Source organism: Dasypus novemcinctus, chromosome 28 (genome assembly GCF_030445035.2).
Source record: "Dasypus novemcinctus isolate mDasNov1 chromosome 28, mDasNov1.1.hap2, whole genome shotgun sequence".
Lineage (NCBI taxonomy): Eukaryota > Metazoa > Chordata > Mammalia > Cingulata > Dasypodidae > Dasypus > Dasypus novemcinctus.
The window spans coordinates 41568134-41592345 of NC_080700.1; the positions used below are offsets into that span (position 1 = coordinate 41568134).

The 24212-nt window shown below is 44.0% G+C and overlaps 1 protein-coding gene across 1 annotated transcript in view; it reads left to right on the forward strand.

Annotated features, from left to right (window-relative positions):
- ARID1B (AT-rich interaction domain 1B) overlaps positions 1 to 24212 on the forward strand; it is a 398217-nt gene that overhangs the window by 283846 nt on the left and 90159 nt on the right. The window contains 1 exon segment of the mRNA XM_058289666.1: positions 16479 to 16568. Within this exon segment, the coding sequence (XP_058145649.1) occupies positions 16479 to 16568 (90 nt within the window).

Sequence of the window (24212 nt, forward strand, 5' to 3'; positions counted from 1 at the left end):
TCAAAAGCCTTGAGGTGTTTGTTGGGGGAAAAAATGATATTCTTCTGTTTTCCTCCATCTAGTATGTGTGTCTTTTTTATGTTCTATCAGCATTTCCATAAATACCCAGAACCACGTTATCACATTGTGTTACATACCTGTGTGAACTTGGCCATGGGTAACAAGAGCACACTTTGGAGGATATCATGAAGTTGTTCTTTGTGTTTTATGTTTTTTCTTATGTACATTTATACCATGCCCTTCCTTTAGAGAATAATCAGGCCATTTTGTAATCTCCCCTCCTCCTTTTCCCATTTCTAGTTCCTATGTTCAGATTTTGTTGATGTGTACATTGGAGCCGGCACCAGTTTACACTCAGCCTTTATCTGGCTCTGAAGTCAGATGTCACATGAAAACTTTGTGCTTTCCTGGGACATGATAGTCACATGGCCGCTTCAGAAGCATCACTCTGGAATTCCCGTTTCACGTTTGCTCCAAGTCGCCTTTTGCCACCTTTTCCCTACCACTTCCTCATTTGCGCCCTCGCCTGCATTTTTCCGACCGCACATCTCTGACACCTCCTGCTCTGCCCCGTGCCTGCCTTTCCCCAATCACGGATTGGCCGTTTTTCTTGCCTCTCCAGTAAGTTGTTGTAAAATGACCAGCTGTCATGCAGCCAGCAGCAGGAAGAGGTAACGCCAGAATCCTGCAGGGGTCTCTGGTGTGACCCTCCGTGGGTTGCTGGGGTGGCGGTCGTCCCCCCGCCCTGGTAGGTGACGTTGGCAGCTAAGGAGGACTAGCACAGAGGTGGATGCCCGAGGCACAGGAAAGAGCGCCTGTGGCTGGTGGCCTCCTGCCAGTTAAACCCTGTGCGCCCTGCAGAATCCCTGCTGGGCCTCGCCTCCTGCCTCCCACCTGCCCCGTCCTGAGAAGCAGGTGGCCGCTGGCCGGGGGGCCACCTCTGGCACTGTCTCCCTGTGGCTGCACACGAGTGTCCAGCGCTGCCACCATCCGCAGTGAGAAGGTGACGGTCTCACCCTGGTTCTTTACTCTAAACGGGCATTCGAGGACAGAAATGGACACATGTGCCTGGGGCCACTCTACGTATCTTCTTTTATTTTTTTTTGCTTTTCACGTCTCCTCTTCATAGTGATGTATGGATATTGGGGGATAGAATGCAATAACCCATCTTACTAATTGGTACTTAAAGTAAACAGGTATTAAGTGTGTGCGTATACACATTTAAATTACACAGATCTCAAGTCCTATGCAGTTGATTCTGAAATTTGTGATAGTAAACTTTTTGTTTCCCTTCTAGTAAATGATTCAGCCACCTTCAGATTGCTGCTTTTTGGGTTATATCCTGACGTTTAGTTTTGTTTCAGGAGCATAAACTACTCAGTCTTGAATGTATTCTATAACCTCACTCTGCCTAATGGAATCTAACGCAACAGTGGAAGCTGATGCAGCAAAACATCAGAATGCATTGCTGTTGCCAGAAGATTTAGTGAGTGTTAATTTCACTTGTCTTGCCTCCAGAGCCAGCCATTCCAGTTTACTAACAAAGCAAAATGTAAATAAGCAGAACTTTTAAAAAATTTTTATTTTATCGGCCAAAGGCTTTTGTCAGCTCTTTCCTCCACGCACTGTAAGCGGCTGCAGTGTTGAACATGAAGAAGGGTGAGCGTGTAGTGGGAGGTGGTGATGGGCAGGCACAGAGCTGTTTTTAGCTAAGGAACAATTTTGTTTATAAAACCTGCAAGTATTCAGACTGCTGATGATAATTCCTTGCTGTCATTAAGGGAGATTTAAGGGAAACTGTAAATCCTTCCATGGCTCTTTCGCCCATTCTTTTTCAGCATTTGGCATTTGTACCAATTGCAGTTTGAGATGGAGTTGTCACTTAACTGACAGCAGATGGACCATTGATAATAGATGAGGACAAAAAATGCAAAATTTGGTATCCCCATTAGCACCACGTGAACAGATCTTTGGTTCGTGGTCCTTCTTTTTCTTGCCCAGAACGAGGTGTTTATTGTAGAAGACTGGACAGAGGCAGCGTCTTCCCAGCCATCAGAGAAACAAAACGTGCCTTTGTGCAGTGCGGGAGTCAGCGCCTCCCTCTTTGAAGGTTTATATGCTTTGCTGGATGAGGTGTGTCCTGTCCCACTCGCCCCTGGCTGGTGGCTGGCAGACGGGTGCAAGGAGTGAGAGGCCTGTGCGGGGCGTTTAGGAGCGGGGCGGCTTCAGAGGAGGCCGGGAGGCTTGAAGGTGGACTCGGGGGCGAGATGAGGAAGAACACGTGCTTCTCGTCAGGCTCCTGAGACCGCGGCTCTTTTTAGGTCCCTGCTTCCTTCCTCCAGAAGCGTTCCCTTCCCTCACTCCCCAGCCAGCTGGTTTCCCCTTTGAGCCCCTCTGCACATGCGCCCCCCGGGAAGGATGCTGCTGCCAGGGAGCCCCAGAGGCAGCCCAGGGTCCCCGTGCTCCCTAACCGGGCCAGTGCACACTGGGGCCGTGACTTCAGCTGCGGTCCTTTGAAGGGTCGCATGTTCTCAGAGCCTGCAGGAGTGGCTTTGCCAGAGACAGGCCTTCCCGCCATCAGGTACCAGTGAGTCTCTTGTAGGGAAGCAGATTCCCCGAAGCCTTGTATAGCTTCCTCGATGGCGAGAGCCGCATCTAGCCTGCCAGGCACCGTGATGACTGTACCCCTGCAGGAACTCTCCAACGCTGAAAGCATGGGTTCCTGAAAAGGGGGGCGTACTTTCAGTGAAACGTGGAAAGTGACTCTTCGGGCAGCATCCCATGATGTATTTGAGGTCGTCCACTTCGGTGCCCGCTCAGTCCCCTCCTCCACAAGGCAGAGCTAAGTATGCGCTGGTAGGGCTGCAGGGGCAGAGGAGACGTTCTAGTCAAAAACTAGCTTTCTTGCTTAGCTTGACATTCAGACAAGCAGATCCTGGAAGGAGACTGTAATGGGAAAGAGAAAATTGAATCACACTTAGGAGTTAGTCACAGGCCAGAGTGGATGGGAAGAGTTCTAGGGAGCAAGGGCTGGCTCCCACTCTCACTTTCAAGATTAGCACCATGGAGCCTGCAAGCCAGTATCACGCTTTAAAAAAGAGGAAAAACATCCATTCTCCCTGGATTTTTAAATCTGTTAGGGCTCAAGCCTGATCCATACGAAGCAAATTAATTTTCCACTTTGAATTAGACCTTGCTAATGAAACTCAGGCTCACAGTTTGAGTTTATTTCTATATGTAAATGATTCTAAGTCCGTTTGCTTTCATTATAATATTAGTAAAATCTCTGAGGTGGCAGCATGTATAATGACAAATGTTTTTATTTTAAAGTCTGAATGCTGTCACCTTACCTGGGAATTTTATTTTAAAACCTCTATCACTTATTCCTTTTTGGCTTCTCTGGAGGTAGAAATTCTACAACAGCTTGTTGCAAAGAAGGTGCACGCTGCTTATTGGCAAGCTGAGCAGAAAAAAAAAAATTAAAACACAAAATGCCATTGATAAATCCATGTTTTTAATCTTGGCAGTACAGGAAAACATCAATTCTGCAGTTCTACAAACCAAAGAGAACTTAAGCCAGCTTTTTTTTTCCCCTTACAGAGTAAAATATTTGTGTTACACAAACAGTAATTTCAAATCCTTTCCAAATGATGCTTAGCAACAGTTAAGAAAGCAACAATATATTTTGTTTTTCAGAGAAGAGATTGCAAGATACCAGTTCTGTGCAGCTTAGTTATTAGTAGTATGATGCCTTGCCAGGACTTCAGTTTAAAATTTAGACCAGGAACTGGCTACAGAAGCTCAACACTCTGTGCTCTGCTGTTCCTATAGGCCCCCCGCCTCTTACCGCCCCCCACCCCCCATGATGGCCCAGTGTCCCTGCTCTTCCCTTTAGAAGTCAGGCTTTATTCTTCATTTCAAATGCACTAAATGTCCTTTTTTTTTTCACTTCTTCCATTCCAACCAGTTTCAAATTAAGCCTTTTCCCCTGCTCTTTCTCTCACAGTCAGAATTAAGAGAACTTTAGGATTTTCTCAAAATACACATTTCCAAATGTTTTTTCTCCCTTCTTAATAAAAATTAAGTAATGCTATTCAGTTTATATTCTTCTCTCGTTCTCCTCTTCGTTTTCCTTTCCCCTTCTCTGGTCGTCTGCATTTGGAAATAGAGGATAGCTTTGTGCCACTGAGGCAGCATTTAGCACCTTTTTTTTTTTTTTTTAAGTGTGTCTGTGTGGTCTCCCTGGCCATCCACTGCTGCTCCTCTGTTATTTTTCATGTTGTTCACTGAAGAAGCACTTGAGATGCCTTGTTCACGGTATGTTTTCGCTGCTGGGGCTGACTGACCATCAGGGTTTAAGCCCGCTGTTGATTTCTAGTCAAAAGTGTGCTTTGGCATTGACCTGCTGTCGTGTGCATCTTCCCTGGGCGTCAGGAAGAGGGTGAGGAGCTGGAGGAGCTGTGACGAACTGATGTGGCCTAAAAGAAAAAGTTTCAAAAACCACTTGACTATATTTTGGAAAATGATGGTAAAATAAATAGTGCTTCTAGACAAGATGTTCCTAAAGTTGATCTCATAAGCTTCTGGTTTGTGTTACTGAGTTTTCAAAAGGGAATAAGAAGCAGTTGTGGAAGGAACAAAACTATTTTACAGAGGGTGTTGCATTTATTTCCCTATCTTCTGATAACCTTAGAGCCAGGATTATTATGATGTGTTGATTGATTATAGCCGTTATGTCTCTTACTAATCAGTTTCATCACTTATTCTCAATTTGCACAGTTGCACCCTTGATTTCTCTTCCATAATAGGGTGATACGGGTTGTCATTGACTAATGAAGAGCAGAATTGGATTCGGCATGAGACAAACGGAATGCCGACACCAATCCTAGAATGCATTAATCTTTAATAATCCACATGTGCATGTTTATAAATGACAGAAGCAGGGATTGTTAATGTTGATATTCTCCCTTCCAAATAGAAAGTGACATAGGAATTTGTACTTGCAAACTACATTAAGTGCATCTAGCTGAATGCCAAGGATGTGACCTTGCTGGGTCATGAATTTATTAATTCATTGGTTTGTTTTTTTAGGAGGTACCAGGGATTGAACCCGGGACCTCAAACGTGCAAGGCAGACGCTCAACCACCGAGCTACACCCACTCTGCAATTCATTGGTTTCTAAAAAGTAGCATGTTGCTTTTTTGGTATTGAATAAATTAGGTGATATCTCAAGGAAGAGCTGTTGGCCCAGTTGCCCATTTCCCTTCCTTACATAATTCATTATTCTCTTCTTTCCTTCACTAATTCAGCAAAGCATAGAGGGCAGGCTCTGCTGTAGCTCTGTTTCTAGGAGCTGGAGATAATGCATTGGGTATAAAAGGCAAAGGGCCCTGTCCTCATTAAACTTAAATTCTGGTGAGAAAGGCAGAAAACGAGCAAATGAGGATGTAAATTATTGCCCAATATTGTCAGAAAAAATATCAGGCTAAGATGATAGGGACTTATATAAGATACAGAGTTGCTTCTTTAGATAGCAATGCTTAGGAAAGGTGTCTCTTAAATAGTGATGTTTGAACAAGAGGCATGAAGGAAGTGATCCAGGCAGAGAAAACCAGAACAAAACCCTAACGCAGTAATGTGCTTGGCATTACGGGTGGCAGGGGCACACAGGGAAGCCAGGGTGGCTGCATCAGGGTTGGGGTGGGGAGGAATGGGTCGTGGTTAGAGGAGAGGCTAGCAAAGGGTGCTTCTTGAGGACCTGGTAAGTCATGGTTAGGATTGGACGTTGATATAAGTGTCGTGGTGGTTGAGAGGCAAAGGGTGGCAGCAGGCTGGCCGCCGACGGAGGCTCTTCTGCAGGACAAGGCGGGCGTAGGGACACCATTGGGCATCGTGGCAGCCAGGTGGGAATAGTGGGTGGCTCTCTCTGGCTAGCAGCAGTGCTGGTAGAGGAGTTTGGCCTGATGAATTGGGTAAATCATGCCGCTCTTCACTGGTTTGGTTTTGTGCTTTTTAGGCCTGAGGACCCTGTCAGGCGCCCAGAAGAAGGTATTGAATAAACAAGTAGACACATGCCTGTGGGCCAGCTCGAGATAGGCAGGTAGACACACGTGTGTGGATTCAGGGCCCAGCTCGAGATAGGCAGGTAGACACACGTGTGTGGATTCAGGGCCCAGCTCGAGATAGGCAGGTAGACACACGTGTGTGGATTCAGGGCCCAGCTCGAGATAGGCAGGTAGACACACGCATGTGGATTTAGGGCCCAGCTCGAGGCTGAGGAACGGATGTGTGTCATGAGGGTCCTAGGCAAGCACACCAGGCACTGGCTTGGAGATTATAGCACAAGTCAGAATCTTCTGGAGTGCTGGAGGAGCACAGACGATCACGACACTTAAAACCAACGCCTGCATCCTATCCCAAGCCCATTTCCGATTTGATAGGTTTGGGATGGCACCTGAGAACTTGCATTGCCCGCAAGTCCCCAGTGGAAGCCGAAGCTGCTGGCTTGGGGCGTTTGACCTGGGCAGCGAATGCAGGTTAAGTTCTCAGCCCTGGCTGCACAAGAGCATGTCTGAGGAAGCTCAAAACGAACAAGACACTGTTGTAATTGAGCTGCACTAGATGTCCCTTCAGTATTTGCCCAGACTCACCAGGTGGTCATTACCCACAGCCAAGGCTGGAGGGAAGAACTCTGAGATATCATACCGGAAGGAACAAATCCTGAGGACTGATGCTGAAAGCACTCAGAAACGTGGAGACTGAGCACAGGAAAAGAAACGGAGAAGAACCACCTGTGATGGACGCGGAGCATTGCAAGAACCAAGCAGAGAAATACGGAAGAGACAGGTGTGTCCATTGCAGCTCAGCACTTCCCTCCCAGCAGCCCTAGGCATGTTGGCAGGGGTAGCTGAATTCCCAGTGATAGCCATGTAGGGATTGGTCTTAGACAAGTTTAGGGACCAATAGCACATTTTTTCAAGGGCAGCATTAATTGCCACTTGTTTCCCACCTTTCTAGAACTAGGGCGTGGCTCAGTTGAGAGTAATGTCACAGAATAAAATTCTTGCACTAAAACACTCTAGTATTCTTAGGCTTAATTCAGATAGTAATAGAAATCCTCTATGTTACTTTACAATTGTTACTCTAAGCCCATTTTTACACAAAAGTCCAGAATCATGTCATTTATATTCTACTTGAAAAAAGGTGGAAACTTATAGTTTGAGAAGTGGGTCTCCATGGCTTGTTTTTTGTGTTGGATCATTGCTTTTTGTTAAAAGCAGAGTGAAATAGTTCAGTGTGCCCTGTTTGCATGCCATTGACCATGACCTCGTGTTGCAACTTTGCTTTGAGAGCTGAATCAACCAATGAGTTACTCTTTTTTGCATGGGAGTTCCATCCCAACGATTATCAGCCTGCCAAACTCCTACTGACCTTCAAGACCCAGCTCTAGGGTCTTTCCCTCTGCAGAATCGTTGCTGACCCCCCCCCCCCCAGACTGAAGAGAGTCCAGCTCTGCCCCCTCGGTGTGCCCCCAGCCTAGGGCCAGCCCCTGAGGGCCATGGACATTGCTTTCTTCTTTTTTCTATCCTAAGTACCAAGAAAAGTGCCTGGCAAGGAAGGGGCACTCGGGAAACGCCTGGCCAAGTGAAAGAACTCACAGCAGGAACTCAAAAGCAGGTTCTCAGGTTGATGGCTTACATGATCTTTTCTTGTAGGACTTACCACCATCTTTCTCCCATAGCCTTTTCACAGTTTATGGGACCTTCCTGCTTCTCTGCCTCCTGATGAGAGTCTGCTATAACAGATTTTACTCTTTCCTCTTGAAGAGAGTGTCTGAATTGTGGACCTAGGATTTGTCAGCCCTCCCTGATTCTCATCCAGCATGTGGACAGAAATGGTGCCATACAAATATGGTAGCAAAATCCTGGAATTGTCTAATATCCAATTTTTCCATTACCTATTTTTTTCAATAAATAGATTTTCTATTGATAACTAACTTTATCTGTGAAGAAAACAGGCAACTAAGAGCAAATTGGCTGTGGGAGAGAATTTGTCATTATCTCTGATAATCCATTTTCCAAGTAACCAAGGTCAGCGTGGACCAGATACACAGGGAGTGGTGAAATAATAGTCATTGATTGGATTTAAGCTTCAGCCATCTGTAAATATGTTCCTGATAGTTGAAGTACACGAAAAAAACACTTCTCTTAGTGAAAAAGATGTATTTCAAAAACATACTTGGTGGATATTTATTTAAAATCCGAGATAGCGTAAATAGTAAGTCGGTAGGCCTGTGGTCAGATGTGCTGTCCCTGCGGTGTGGGCATCGCCCGCCCCCTGGCGTCACCTTGGATAGCTCCGCTCCCCCTTAGCAGGGCTGGGTGCCTGGCCCCAGGCGCTGTCACCTCCTCAGCTGCCCCTACCCTGGGCTCAAGCAATGGTCCCCTCCCCAGCCGCCCCCCAAGACAAGTTTTGCTCAAAAGGAAGAGGGCAGCTGGTCCTGGCATCTCATCCTTCTCCTGGCTCTTGACAGCCCCCGAACGTGTGCCATGCTGTGCCCCAGGAAGCCAAGGCAAGTCGAATGGGGGTGTGTTACCTGGAGAGGCAGGTGGACACCTGTTGGCTACACTCCCTCAGGTAGACGGGATTTCAGTCAGAGGTCTTGGTGGTTTTTTCTCTCTCAGGAATTTCGGCATCGTGCATTGCCTTTTATTTTTCCATCTCTGTACTTTTAAAAGTAGTTTTATGCCAAGGGTTTAGAAGTCTTAAGTTTTACCATGAAAATATACTCATTATTTAGCGTTTTAAAAAATAAATTTTAAAGCCTTTTAGAAAATACTATACTATTTAGTGCATAAATGGACAACTCATTCCACATCTAAATTGAAAACATAGAAACGGCGTTGCCTGCTATACCAGAGTTTTATCCGTTGCACCAGTGTTAGGTACTCTGTGCTATTTTCCTGAAATTCCAATGTTTTAAGGATGGAAATGACCCTGATGGAGTGGGCATCAGGGTGTGGCACTTTCATGATCACGGTTGTCACGGAGTAGATTGGTGGTAGGAAAGGACAGAGCAGCTGTGCCTCCGGGAGGGGTAGGGCGTGCCTCGGCTTTGAGAAGGCCTGCCTCCGCCAGGCACGGAGAGCTGCCGCCCAGTAGGACGAAGCCGCAGCCAGTGCCTGTTCTGAGCTCTCTCCTGGGGTCCAGGTGGACAAATTGGCAACACTGTTCACAGCTTTTCTTCTCCTCTTTGTACCGTAAGAACTGCTAATCGGATCCATGCTGCTGCAACTGTGGTTAGTTATTAACAGAATAAAAGCAGACTTCTTCAAAAGAACGGGTGGGGGAAACGACTATGCAAAATTGCAAGGTTGTTAGAACCTTAAATGCACAGCAGTCGGTTTCTTCCCTTATTCTGAATTACACGATGAATACAAGGCTTTCATCTGTCACTATACCCATTTCTTCTGAAGGCAGCCAAATATTAAGCTCCTCAAACAAAAAAGGAATCTTAGAAAGAGGGAAAATATTGAGGAGGAATAAGAACGGGTAGGAGAGGAGAAATTAGGTTTTGTTTTTATTAATTTCTCCCAGTGAGGAAAATATGAATGGCCTGCTCCCCTTGACTCCCTCCCGGCCTCCTCCACTCCATCAGAGCAAGGGTCCGAGCCGGCTGGCCTGCTTCTCTGCGTGCATGACGGACAGAGCCTGCTGCTTTCCTCAGAGGCCCCTGAGAGCTGTGGAGCCAGCCTTCCTGAAGAGGGCCAGGTGACCCCACCACCCGCTCGGTGCAGCGGTCAAGCTTAGATGGGAGCCCATCTGCCCTTACAGCATCTTTGACTTTCACAAGCGGTGCCTCCTGAGGGCCACACGATGCCCGAAGAAGGAAGCATTTGTACTAGTCAGATCCCCTTGTGTGAGCTAAGTTGATAAACTGTCCTTGAAGTTCCCTTATCTCATGGTCATTTTTTCTACAAAGACACACAGTTTGCGTTGCCTTCAGCAGTGCTCCTGGGGAGTGGGGGACAGCTAATGGAGGTGCACGTGGCTGAGGGCCTCAGTGAAACCACACCCTGCCTTTGGCCCACCTTTATCGTCCAAACTAGGAGCCCTGTACATTAAGACATCCCGTTCCTGAATGTGGTAGCCCGCTCATTTATCCTTCATCAAATCTTGTAAAATCTGCAAGTCTGAGTTCTGCCTGGAGCCTCTGACTTGACTTCTGGCCTATTCCGTTTCCATGCCTGAATTCTGTGTGGAAAGTATCTACTGAGAAGGGCTCTGAGATGACAGAGTGATCTGACGACTGACGACATTAGATAGTGTCTTCTTAACAAGACGCGGCTACTCTGAGGAGTCGGGCAGGCCATGTTCAGAGCCCCGTGGTACGACAACAGCTTGCAGGACCTGGGGGAGGAGTAGTTAAACCCTAGCATTATTTTGGATGAACTTCGAGCCGTAAGAAATGGAAGAGTTTGTCTACCAAGTCTCGAGCTAAATTCTTTAAAGGCTTGGGGACCTCAGATTGCTGTGGTAAGCGTGCTTCCATCTGGAGGGTAGAGGTAAGGAAGAGTGTTACTTTCTGTTTTATACTGCTCTAATTTGAGCAGGATTAGTTCACAATAAAGGATTGTGTTGGCAGCCTGTTCACAGCCTGTGCACCCCGCTGTCCCCCAAATACAGGATCTTCTGCTGAGGGTGAGATCCACTTTAGCACCCACAGAGACACACCCCGGCCTGCTCTCAGCACTTCCGGTGGACCGTCACCCAGAACCATGGAGCTGGGAGCCCGAGCACAGCCTGGGTTTTCAGTGTTGACTTTGGAGTATGTTGAAGCTGGCATCAGCCTTGGATTCCAGGAGCAAGAGAAAGCATTTTTTTCCCATCTTGAGGCAAATGAAATACAAGACACCAAATTGAAGTCATACTCAAAATAAATTGTAGATTTTCTAACTCATCTGAAAAAAATGCCTAAGGCCAGGCTCTTTGATGAATTTAGGAATTATGAAAACTCATATTTCACCCACACCATTCAGCATTAGGCAGGTCTTCAAAGTTCATAAGGAAGTGACCGGGAAGGCCTAGCCACGGGCATTGCAGAGCTGCACCTTACAACTCTCTAGTCTGGATGCCATCCTTGATAAAATGCTAACTGATGTCCACAAAGCAACTCACCAATGCCATGTCTAAAAAAATCCTAGTTGTCATTTATCATGGTGCAAGAAAAGAGGCTAACCAGTACTTCACATTTCAGAAATTAAAGGATCCTTCAGAAAATGGCAGCACCAGCTCTGATGGATGGGAGCCACATTCTGTATTAACAATTTGAGAGAGAATTGATTTCCTTAACCTGAAGAAAATAAGCAGATGTTGAATAAAGCAAATCCAGTTCTTAATTCTGGACATAGCAGAATTGAGTAATAGTCAGAGGGAAGTGCGAAATGAAAGTTGATCTTGATCTTGTTGTATTGGTAATTGGTAGCAGTGATTTCTACAATGTGTTTATTTAGTTCCTTGCTAGAGGTAGTGATTATCACCAAGAATTCTTGAGTGTTAGAGGACTGATTCAATTGCTAATTGCTGGAAACTGAAACATAGATTGATTTTGTAGCACCATATGAGGGAAAGAACTTGATTGTGATGCTTATCTGCAAACTGACTAGATGCATTGTTTTTCTCAAACTTCTAAACAGCCATACCAGTAATTTAATTCATATGAATGGTCAGCTCCCACCTTTTCTAACAATAGAGCTCTACTATCTCCTGGTTAATTAAGAAATTTATGGCTAGGACTCAAGTCCTCTTTTTCAATAAATACCTCATGGTCTCTACCCTAAGGACGAGCTGACCAACCAAATGGTCCAGGGTTCTTGTGGTTTAATGTGTCATTCATGTTAATATGAGAAGCAAATCTCCTGAATTACCAATGGAAGAATCTTATTTAGAAACTGCCTTACACAGTAACTACTCAGGTTATTTCCCCCCTTTAGATTTAAGCTAGCCATCTTCAACTATCTGAGGATATTTAAGACAAATAAATGTGTTTTCTGGACATTGCTCTCTCTTTACGCACTTCTCTGCTCCCTTTTGCAGTGTTAGCTGAGGTAGTAACATTGGATTTGGGGAAGGGACAAGATGGATTCCTGGTGCTAAAATTGACCTCAGATAGTTGTCTTCCAGACTCCAGGTTTGCCGTGATGATAAATTATGTCATTATTACATCTCAGTTAACTAAATCCTTCAGAAAACTAGGGTGGTTGGTTTTTCAGGTGCAACAGTATGAATGGAAGAAGTCCTTTTTCTCTGGCTTCTACAACTTTCAAAAAAAGGAATTTTTTAGTATTTCTGTGCCTCTTAAAATTACATAGAGACAGCACGGTGTTACCTTGGTTGGTTTGCCAGAAGCTACTGGAGTTCAAAATTAGTGTACCTGTTCTAAGTTCCTGTAATTGTATGCTGAGGTAATTTAGGAAGGAATCCAGGGAAGTTTTAGCCCCAGTAAAGGATTAATGTGGAAAGTTTGTTCATCGCTTGCTTATTCTCTGTCACGCCAACACAACAGTAGTTGAGTACAACTTACGTGATTGCATCTGATAAACATGTTTGGTGTGTTGGTTTTGATCTTCCCTAATAAGAGTTTGAAAAAGAAAACTGCAAGTGGTCATTTATCTCAAAAAGCACCTGCTTAATGCACTTGCTGTTTAAGAACTAGAACTGTGCTTGCATTAAATGCTGAACCCAAAGCATCCTCCATTACATTTAGTTTGGCAAGGATGTAAATGAAATTCTGTTATTGACATTAATTTATGTAAGCTTCCATATTAAATGTGGGGGAGTGTGTCAGTTTACATGACCTTGTTCATTGAATACCATTTGATAGTCATTGACTTTCTGAGCACGTGTTCCTGAACATGTTTTTACTGATAACTATCATTTCAACAGGGGTCAGCAAACCACAAGCTGTGGCTTCCTGTATCTGTAAATAAAGTTTCGTATCTATTTTTTTATATATATATTCTTTGCCTGCTTTTGTGCTGCAACAGCCAAGTTGAGGAGTTGTGACAGAGGTCATAGATATGGCCTGCAAGCCTGAAATATTTACTACCTGGCAATTTACAGAAAAAGTGCCTACTCCTGATCTGGAATCCTAAGTTTAAACTACATGATTTCTGGTAACCTGTAAAGAGGCAAGTCTCAGCTTGGTTCCCAGAGTAATCAACAAAGCAGTTTCTTCATTGATTCAACAAAGACTGTCCAGTTCAGAGGCTCTAGCAGGGAACAAAACAATTCTCTTTCTTGGGAAACTTACACTCTAGTGAGAGGAGACAGAATAAACACAGACATAAAATAAGGGTATGGGCATATTAGAGTATGCAGAGCTTACTGCTTGTAAAAAGTCATGGTATGGACTTATAATAAGATTTTTAAGTCCACAAAAGTAGAAATTCAGGTGACTCATAGATGCCTTATTTTGGTTACACCAGCATTTTGCATGGTCATTAGAGAGCAAATACATAGATATAAAATGGTAGAATTTATTCTCACTCACAGTATAGTTTTTTCTGTTGTGCCTTTTTCCATTGCACTCACTTGGTTGTAGACATAGGCAAGGGAAAACATGGGACTTTCTTTAAAAACCCTCCTAAAGATGGTTTGCTCACTCTGCTTGGCAATATTCTCTTTTAAAATAATTACCAAACTTCGTTCGAATGGTTTTACTTAGGCCTAACATATGTCATAAAAATCCATGGCTTTGAAGGTGTTTACTCTTTGGGCATGATAAAGAGCCCTGGCTTTCCTTGATAATGGACTGTGGACGCAAAGGCGCCTCCCAGATGACTCTCCTCAAGCATTCAGCATCGCTCTGACTGTGCTCACGGATGGCGAAGTTCTTTTTTCATAACTAGGAAAATGTGATTGGAATTTTAAGAGGAGAAGAGAAAATGAATTAAAAACATTTGGGGAAAATTGTCCAAACCATGAAAAGGCTCCTGTTTGGATTTTTTTCTTTGTTGAACAGTATGAATTTAACAAATGCAATTTCTGATTGCTTTGAAGGGCCACCTCATAGAATTGTACCAGCCAGCCAGGAGCGCTGCTGGGGTGGGCTGTACCTCCTGAGGTCTGACCAGTCCTCAGCCTTGTGTTTGCACTTCTGCTTTACCTAAGAGCAGTGCCTCGGGCAGGCATGTGACAGTGGTGTCCTGTATTAACACAGAATTGCTGTTTGTTTTTACTGTCATGAGCCTGTGGATTCAAGGCATCTTGCCGAAGTGATCTTCAGGAAATAAGCAGTTGCTGTCCTGCGGCAGCTGATTCCCCGGTGGCATTCCTAGAAGTCAGTATTTGGCTGGAGCGTGCTTTCAGTTTGTGCGTGGACTGTAGATCAGGAGCCTTAGGGTGTTTCACAGGAACCAGGGGTCCAGAGTGGACGCGGCATTTGTAGTGAAGTAGGTGCCCACCACTTCCCCTCAGAATTGCTTCGATCCAGAATGTTAGGTGTTCTTTACCTTACATTTTTAAAAAACTTCTTTTGAAATAATTTCTAGCTTACAGGAAACTTGCAAAATTAATACAAAAACAATACAGAGAACTCTTGATGTACTCTCTACCCAGAAATCCAGATTTACAAGTTTTTAACATTTTTCCACATTTGTGCACACTCTTAGGATGCATACTTCATGTTCTGAAACACTTAAAACTTCTACATCGATTTCCTAAGAACAAAGATACTCATTTATGTAATCTGATTAAGTCCAGCTGTCAGTTCAAGAAATCTGACATTGCTATAAAGCATACAGTCTTTATTTTTCAATTGTTCCAGTAATTTTACTTTATGCTTAATTATTTGGTACTGATACTAATGTACTGCAAATGCCTAAGACTAAGTGAATGAGTAAGCAGTTTCTGTGCTGTTTGTCAAGGGCCTTGTCGGAATTGGAATTGAGAGCGCCCCACCATGGTTTCACAGCCCCACTCTTCCCCGTGTCTGTAATTTCTGTGATTTGCTTTTCACTGTATCTGAGGATGAGAGGTGGCAGCTGAGCCCAGATGCACTCAGAACGTTCACAAGTTCTGCCTTCTTCTCGGAAAGCAAGGAGCTACCCTGCAGGAACGAGCTGGGACCTGCTTGACGGTGGCATTTGAGCAGCATTCTGCAGCTCTGCTGCCCTTGGCTGCTGCCCTTGGCCGCCTCCAGCGTCTGTGCTGTCGCAGACGCCCGCGTGCCCAGCCAAGGTGCCCCGCGTCGCCACGTCTCGGGCGGAGGGTGGTTGTCCCGCTGAGGGCCCGGCGCTGGCCTGGGGGTCGATTCCCCCAGGGGGAGTGGCTGGTGCTGTGGGCGCACTCCTTCCCGGTTCTCTTTCCAGGGATGGAGTGCTGCGGTGGGAACGAGCGCCTGCCCTAGCACGGTCGCTCATTGCCCAGAAGGTCAGACGGGGACGTTGTGACGCTGTTAACTTCTTGATGCTCTTCCTGCCTCTCCGCTTCATGTTAGGGCAGGCCAGAGCCAAAGGAAGACAGGGCAGTCCTTGTGCCACGTGACCCGCGGCCGGATGAGTGCCCTTTTTGCAATTCTGATTTATTTTCATTTTGTATTTAGAAAGACATCAAAACTCTGAGCCAGAAAGTGAGTTGAGATAGTCAGGGAGCACCAATGCGTCTTAAATTTCAAAATCCAGTCTTCTGCCCTTATAGGACCCATTGTCATTGTCTCTTTTATCAGTTTAAATGATAAGTATCTTTCCTTTCAATTCCTACTCTCAGATTAAAGACTTTTAAAAACACAGATTTATTAAATCTTTGTTTTGTTAATGGGGTAATAAAAGAAAGTAAAAGGCATGATTCCTGCCTCAAGGAATTTGCGATCTGAGCAAACATAAAATAAATGGAAGTCAGATAGATGACTGAAGTGTATTATATTAGCAATAATATAAGAGATGCAGAGTAACAGTCCCTTCTTCAGCAGCCATATACACACCACTTTCTAGTATATTTTATGTTTGTAGTAGAATGCATTAATTTCCTTCTCCGATGTTCATATTAAATTCTTGGATTGACTACTTACAAAGATTTTTTTAAAATATGTTATATAACTATATAGATTGAATATGTTGGCAGCTGTGCATGCCTGCCTACCCGGGGACTAAATTTAAACTCAGAAGAATGGATTTAATTCACCAGTCTTGGATTTTGATAAATTCACTACAAATTGATTCATGTCTGTGAATGTGAGAACTGTTCAGGAAGAAATTGAACTTTTCTGCAGGTCGTTTGCTCATTATGTTTGTGCGTGTTTCCTCTTCACTTTAGCCCTCTCCCCTAAAGTAGGGTGAAATAGTCCACCTACTTGAACTGTGCCTTCTCGGTGGGCCTGCACCTTTGTGATCCTGAAGGTTGACTACGCGTAGCTGTGTCTTGGTCTCGCACAACTGCAGTATTAATACAAGGTCCCCGTCCCACCTGTGTCTTGCAGGCAGTCAGATGCCTCCTCAGCCACCCGGTAGCCACTCAGAAGCCAGTTCCCATCCCGCCTTGAGCCAGTCACCAATGCCACAGGAAAGAGGTCAGTCTTCGATTCATGTCTTACCGTGTTCTGACTGTATGAAGGCTTATGAATTTGCTCACCTGTGCGTCTTATTTAAAAGCCAAAAAAAAGAATGTCGTGTTTCCTCCTCACATAAAATAAATAAACAAGAACCTACATACAGCAATACGGAGTGGGAGGGCTCTTTCTTGGAGACTGGGTGGCGTTTTACAAAAGGGCAGGTCTAGGCCAAAGAATGCATGTGTTCACGTAGCACTGAGAAGCGTGAGTTATGCAGACTGTGGTCTAACATTTGGGCTGGCCAGGTGAAAATAGTGCAAATGAGTCCATGTGGGGTTTGTCCTACTGAAGTAAAACATGTGCGTGAGGGGGTGTTTAGCTGTTTTGATCATGCGAATTATGTCCCATGCTACTTAATAATAAAATTTTAAACACAGACCTAAAAGATCAAATAGTCCATTCACCTTAATTTACAAGTAGAGAAACTGAGGGACCATGGAGGTTGTATGTGACTTGCCAGAGCCAGTAAGAAGAACTTGGCCCTGCCGGCCCCCTGCTTCACTCGTGCAGAAGGCGGGTGTCTCCTGAAGCCCCGCGGCACGCGTCCACAGCTGCGGGCTTCTCGACCTTGGCCCAGTTCTGCCCGTCTCCTCCAGAATGTCTGCATCGCCACCTGTGCAGCCGTCGGCCTGCGTTGGCATCTCGCTCGCCCCTTCGATAGGAATGCTGCCTTGTGGGTGGCACGGGTGACGGTGGAGGTGGTTCGGAACCGGCTACACAGTTTGATGCTGTGTGGGTGCCACCCTGTCCCTCCTGAGAGTGGAGGCCGGCCCACCCCTGCCTACCCTACCCCAACCTGCAGGGAAGATGCTTCTTGGCTTCACTGGCCCAGAAGGCAGAAGGTGCCGGCTTGTTAACTGTTATTAAATGGTTCCTGACCCCTAATGCTTGTAATTATTTCTATATGTCTTGTAGAGGTGGTTATTTGCTTCCAGTTAGAATTATAAGGTTTCCATTATTTTACATGGTAAAAAATCAGCAGCAAGTTGATCTAGAAAGCAACACAAATGAAAATGTACATAGTGCTTATTGTGAACTGTGTTTAATAGAGATGAGTTTTTTTACTTTAGCATAAGGTATAGCTACTACCTTGCTTGCCTTGTAGAGATGGAGCGGTCCATTTGAATAACAGACTAGGGACTGTTTCTCACTGGGGGCATCAGAATCCCTGGGAGGCTTTGTCAGGTTAGAAGCCTCCGATTCGGTAGGTTAGGGCGAAGCACACCGCCCACCCCCACCCCCCACCCCTCTGACAAGTCTGCAGACAGTGCGGATCCTTCACTCCAAGGACCACTGCTCAGGGCGCGCTGCGCTGGTGCTGGCGGTTGTGTGGACGGCATCTCATCCTCTCCCCAGCCTCTGCGCCGCGCCTTCCTACAGGAGGCCCATTCTCTGCTAACCTCCCATGGCTCTGGTCCCCCCGAAGACATTACAGACTTTGGTGGAGAGCAACTGTGAGGGCAGGGGTGACCTGTGAGGAAACCTGGAGGTTAACTTAACACTAATGCAATTGAAGGCAAAAGCTAGGCTTTTCCCCCGGTGTCACTGCATGGAAACACTTACAGATATGTTTGTTACTTTATTTTCCTCTGGGTGTTTTTTATTATGAGTGGTATGGTTTTGGTAAGTGAGGATTGGTACATAAAATAATTTTGGTGGGTGTAAATGACCAGTTCTTTCAAATAGCAGGTGTAACTGTTGCAAGTGCCCAATCTGAATTGATTTTCTTGAACATGTTCCCCAAACCTCCTCTGAAAGTCTCTGTAGGAGACATTATGTCATACATTTTTGTACCCTTTTCTGGTTAGGCAACCCCCCCGGATAGGAAAACTTAGTATTTTAAAAAGGGCTGTTAATGTTTGATGACTCTTTGCCATGCATTTATTAAATTTCCTCAAAATTGAGTAGCAAGGATCAAAAGAAAATGGCTTTGTTCTTTGTTAAAATCTGGGAGGAAAGTTGGCTCTTAAAGCCATTTGATAATGAATTTTAACGGCAGATGACAGTTGACTTAGTGCTTGGGTAAAGCCGTAGGAGCATTTTTTCTTTTCCACCCGCTTGGTGTGCAGCATCAATAAGCGTGAGGCACAGTGCTAAGTGAGCTCAGGACACGCTCGCCAGAAAATTCCCCAGCGTTGATGCGCGTGCATTGAAAAGTTATTTAATTTCATTTATGCTCACAATTGATATATTTCCTCCTTATTTAGGGATTGATGAAAGAAGCAGATGGGGGGGAATACATTGATGAGCGAGCATCTTTTTGAAAAACGTTATTTCTCAGAAACCATGGACCTTGTGACACCGTAAGAGCATAGCTTCTGCCCTGCCGGGCACTAAAATACCAGGCAGCACCGTTCCACTCGCCTCGCCTGCTGCGAAAGCATTCCAGGGTGTCTGAGGCGTGGTCTGTGTTTATGTGGCAGCCTGCTGCGTTCACAAGTACGCCCCTAAACACACCCCCACACGCACACGTTGTCTCAGGGCAGGGCCCAGGTGCCAGGGCCTGCGGCTTAGGGCTGGAGGCCCTGGTGTGGGGCGCCCCAGAGTCCCCTGGGGCCCAGGGTGCAGTCTCCGCTGCCTGCTCCCCCTGTCCCTCTGGGCTGAGGAGCTGGACGCCTACTCTGCTGCCCTGTGTCCTCCTCCGTCCCCGCGCACTCTGCCCCACAGGTCCCAGGAGCTGGCCCACACCGGAGGCAGGGAGGGCAGAGCCCTGGGGGCTCCAGGCCACACAGCCGCTCCCCTGCCCCAGCTCCCTCTGGAAAGGGCCGCCTGGAGTGTAAAGGCCGTCAGCACATAATGAGAGTAACTGGGGCCTTATATTCTCTGTTAAAGAAAACGTGTAAGTAAATACGAACATGGCGTCATAGGGTACAGAGGGAGCGGAACCTTTTTACTCATAAAAAATATACTTAAATATTCATATTATGTATTTCGTATATTGCATATTTATGTAATATATTTATTAACTTTGTATTCTGTTATGTAGTATTGTTTCCTCTACATGATTTTCAGTGATTTTCTAATATAAACCTTGATTGAGCATTTTCCTGTTTTTATATCATGTGCTATTGGAATGTCCTACTAACTGAATAAAGAAAATAAGTATAAATCCTCTGGTCTTAACTTCCTTAAACCCTGATATATGCCTTTTAAAAAAAAGAAGTTAAAACTTTGATTTAGAATTCTGTAACACATTTGCCATAGATTTTTTAAATGAAAGAGGTTGTGAGTTTACAGAGCAATCAAGCATAACATGTAGGAGTCCCATGCATCACCCCACCACTAACAGCTTGAGTTGGTGTGGAACGTTTGTTACAGTCGATGAAGGACATCCATAACAGTGCTGCCAACTATCATCCAGAGCTTACATTCTTTGTATTTGTATTCTTCCCATAGACTACCCTGTTATTAACATCATGTAAGGATATAGTACATTTGTCATACTTTGAGAAAGAACATTCTCATATTTGTTGTGGTAACCACAGCCATCATCTACCATGTGGTTTGCTGTGTTAGCCCCGTGCTTGGTACAGTCCATCCAGAGTGGACACTCTGTGGCTCTCATTATCTTCACAGAGTTGTGCTGTCACCTTCAGAACGTCTTCATTACTGCAAACCCCCATTGTTCACTCTCAGCATTGATACAAGATCCTGTTGCCATTGTTATTACAATATTACTGTTAACTAGAGTCTGTAAATTATTACATTTTTCCCATTATCACTATATTCTTAATGCCTTATGATAGTGACATACACTCATTCTAGTTCATAGACAGAACTTCTTGTATTTGTATTAGTAACCACAATCCTCATAATGTTATTCAGTCCCTAGATTATCCTCTAGCTTTTATCTATTGACATTTACAACCCTAAACTACCCCTTTCACCCACAGTCACATTTATATATCAGTGGTGTTAGTTATTCTCCTCAATCCATTTCCAAACATTTACAATCAACCTAATTAAAAATTCTACATACATTAAGCATCAGCTTTTTCTTCTCAATCCTCAAGCTGTCTCCTAGTAACCTGTACTCTAGATTTTACCTCTGTGACTTTACCCGTTGTATATAGTTCATAGTAGTGAGACCATACAGTATTTGTCCTTTGGTGTCTGGCTTCTTTCACTCGACATAATATCCTCAAGGGCCATCCGTGTTGTTGTATCCATCCCAATTTCATTTCTTCTTGAAGCTGAATAGTCCGTGCATTTACATATACGACATTTTGTTTATCCTTTCATTGGTTGGTGGATACGAGTTGTTTCCATCTTTTGACAATTGTGTATAATGCCGCTATGAACTTCAGTTTGCAAATGTCAGTTCACAGCCCTGCTTCAGTTCTTCTGGATATATTCCTAGCAGCATGATTGCTGGGTCATATGGTAGTTCTATATTTAGCTTCCTAAGGAACCCCCAACTATCATCCACAGAGGCTATACCATTTTACATTGCCATTGGCAGTGAAGGAGTGTTCCTTTCTCCATATCCTCTCTAGCCCTTGTTCTGTTTTTTAAATAATGGCTATTCTGTGTGGTGTGAGGTGATATCTCATTGTAGTTTTTTGTGTTTTTTTTTTAAAGATTTATTTTATTTATTTATTTCCACTTCCCCCCCTTTGTCTGCTCTGTGTCTATTCACTGTGTGTTCTTCTGCGTCTGCTTGCGTTATCCGGCAGCACTGGGAAACTGCGTTTCTTTTTTGTTTCATCACCTTGCTGCGTCAGCTCTCCGTGTGTATGGTGCCACTCCTGGGCAGGCTGCACTTTTTTCACAAGGGGTAGCTCTCCCTATGGGGCACACTCCTTGCACGTGGGCCAGCTCACCACATGGGTCAGGAGGCCCTGGGGATCGAACCCTGACCCCTCCATATGGTAGGCGGACGCTCTATCAGTTGAGCCATGTCCACTTCCCTCATTGTAGTTTTGATCTCCATTTCCCTAACAACTATTGACATTGACCGTCTTTTCATGTGCATTTTAGGCATTTGTGTTTCCTCTTTGGAAAAATGTCTATTCAAGTCTTTTGCCCATTTTTTAACTGGGTCGCTTGTCTTTATCGTTCAGTTATATGATCTTTTTGTATATCCTGGAAATTAAACCTTCATTGGATATGTGGTTACCAAATATTTTCTCCCATTGAGAAGACTGCCTTTTCAGCTTCCTGGCAAAGTCATTTGAAACACATAATGTTGAATTTTGAGAATTCCCATTTATCAATTTTTTCTTTTGTTGCTCGTGCTCTGGGTGTAAGGTTTAAGAAGCCACATCCTATCACAGGATCCTGAAAGTGCTTCCCTATGTTTTCCTCTAGGAGCTTTATAGATCTAGCTTAGGTCTTTGGTCCATTTTCAGTTAATTTTTTTTTTTGTTTAAGTTGTGATGGTCATCTTTCTTTCTTTTGGATGTAGATATCCAAGTCTGCTGTCTACAGATTTTATACAATAGCACACAGAATTTCTATTAAAGTGCTTCACCAAAAAATCGAGTAGTGTAAATTATGCTGCCTAAGACAGAGAAGTTGAGATAACCCTAAAGTACTAAAACAAATTTTACAAGAAAATTGTAACCGGTGAGATTAGATCAGTTCTATCTTTTTAAAAAATTTAACACATATATCTTAACACTTGAAACAAGCAATAGGAAATGGCTTAATTAATGTGTTGTCCTCTTTTCCAAGAGAGCTGGTGGGGGAGGAAATGAAATAATCATCTGAGCAGATAAGTATAATAATAATTATTATTAACATTAAAATGATCACATTTTTAACCCCTATTAAATGTTAAGTTTAATAAAACTAGCAAATGCCCTTCTAGTTTATTGAATCAGCAATTAGGTAAAAATGTTTAAAGAAAGCTTATTTATTTGGACAGATGTAGAGAGGTCAAAATTAATTTTTTGAAAACCTTTTAATTGAATTCCCTCTTATGGTTCACAGTGGTATCTAGTTAAATATTCATCAGGGCTGGTGGTTTTTCCTGCTCTAAACTGGGTCTGGATTCTCAGAGCCAACCTCGGCTGTTTAACCCTTAGCACACAGCTTGCCAGTGGGGCCTCCCTTATGTAACCCACAGTATTGGAGCAATTACAAGGCAGTAATGAGGATTTAATTAGTCCTTGAGCTTTGCCAGGACAGAACCACTAGGAATGGACGTGGACTGCAAGCGGAATTGATGCTGCGGCAGGACTGTGGCGTGCTGGAAAATGTATTCTGTTCTGGAGGCAGTTCTCAGCACCATCCCGTGCCCGTCCGTCTATATGGAAGGTGCCCTGGGTCACATCTCCCAGAGTTCTGGACTGGCAGCCACCCTCCCCTTCGTTCTTGTCCACACTGCCAGCCTACATGGCGACTCTTCTCTCTGCTGTCCAAAAGGAAGAGTTGCAGTCAAAACGTTACAAGCTCACTGTACCCTGATTGAGCATTTTCCTCTATAACTATAAGACAAAGAGAAAATACCCAACAAAATATTGCATTGTTACAAATCCAGCCAAAGTTTAGGTTCTTGACAGCTTTTTGCCAATAGTATCACAAAAATCTAATCTTTCATATCTAAATTTCGCAGTGATATTTATCAGTAAAGTGAATTTTTATAAATATAGACATGTTTTCCAGAAAAAGTGTATACCAGATAGAATGCAATCTAGCATTGTAGATGTTCTTTTTGTATGCTCCCACAAAAAAGGTGAATCAGAATTTCTGTACTTAAGAAGTCTTAAGATTTCACACTTATGTTTTATTTAGATTGATTGCATAGAATACACCTTCCTTAATCTTCCATTGATTTCCTCCACGTGCTTGGTAATATTTTACTTCCTTCCTGTAACATGTATTCTAGCTTCTTCTCAAAGTCTGAATAGAAATCCTTGTTAAATTTCTAGTCACATTGTATTGGCTAAGGGCAAATCTTTCTCTTCTTTTTAATGCCAGGGAGGGAAAAGGGATCTCTTAAAATAAACTTGGGGTCTTACTATGAATTAAACTGAGCTTCTTGAAGGGCCAGCACTGAATGTTGTTTATGTTTGCATCCCTGTGTCTACAACAGAGCCCAGCTTATAAAAGATGTTAAAGATTCAGGTACATGACAGAAAATACTACATTTTCACACTCATTCAAAGGCTTTGCATCTTTTCAGAGCATAGAATAACCAAAGAATAAAATCTTTGATTTTAAACTCTTATACTTACCCTATTAATAAATGTTGTTAAGGTTTACCTGATAAAGGTAATTTGCTGTAGCATAGCCTGTTTCTTTCTGCTAAAACTCTGACAGCCAGGTGGCCTTGTGTCAGCCTGAAGTGCCCACACTGCATTTTCTTCTTCCTCATCTTACCAAAACATCTTTCTACACCTGGGCAGACATGGTATCAGTCTGGCATTGATCCCTCCCTCACCAAAAACATGTTCTTTATAACCCAGTATTTATTTAGTTAGAGATAAAATTTTTATAACTTTTTAATGCTGCCAGCTGGTCTGAAAATGATAACTTAAAACAAGAATTATTTTTTAGAAGTTTTAAGTTGCTGAATATGTTAATTGACCTAAATCCTTAATTGTAGAGAACAGATGAACAAGTTAGCACAGAAATGCAAATCACTTTTTCCCTCTT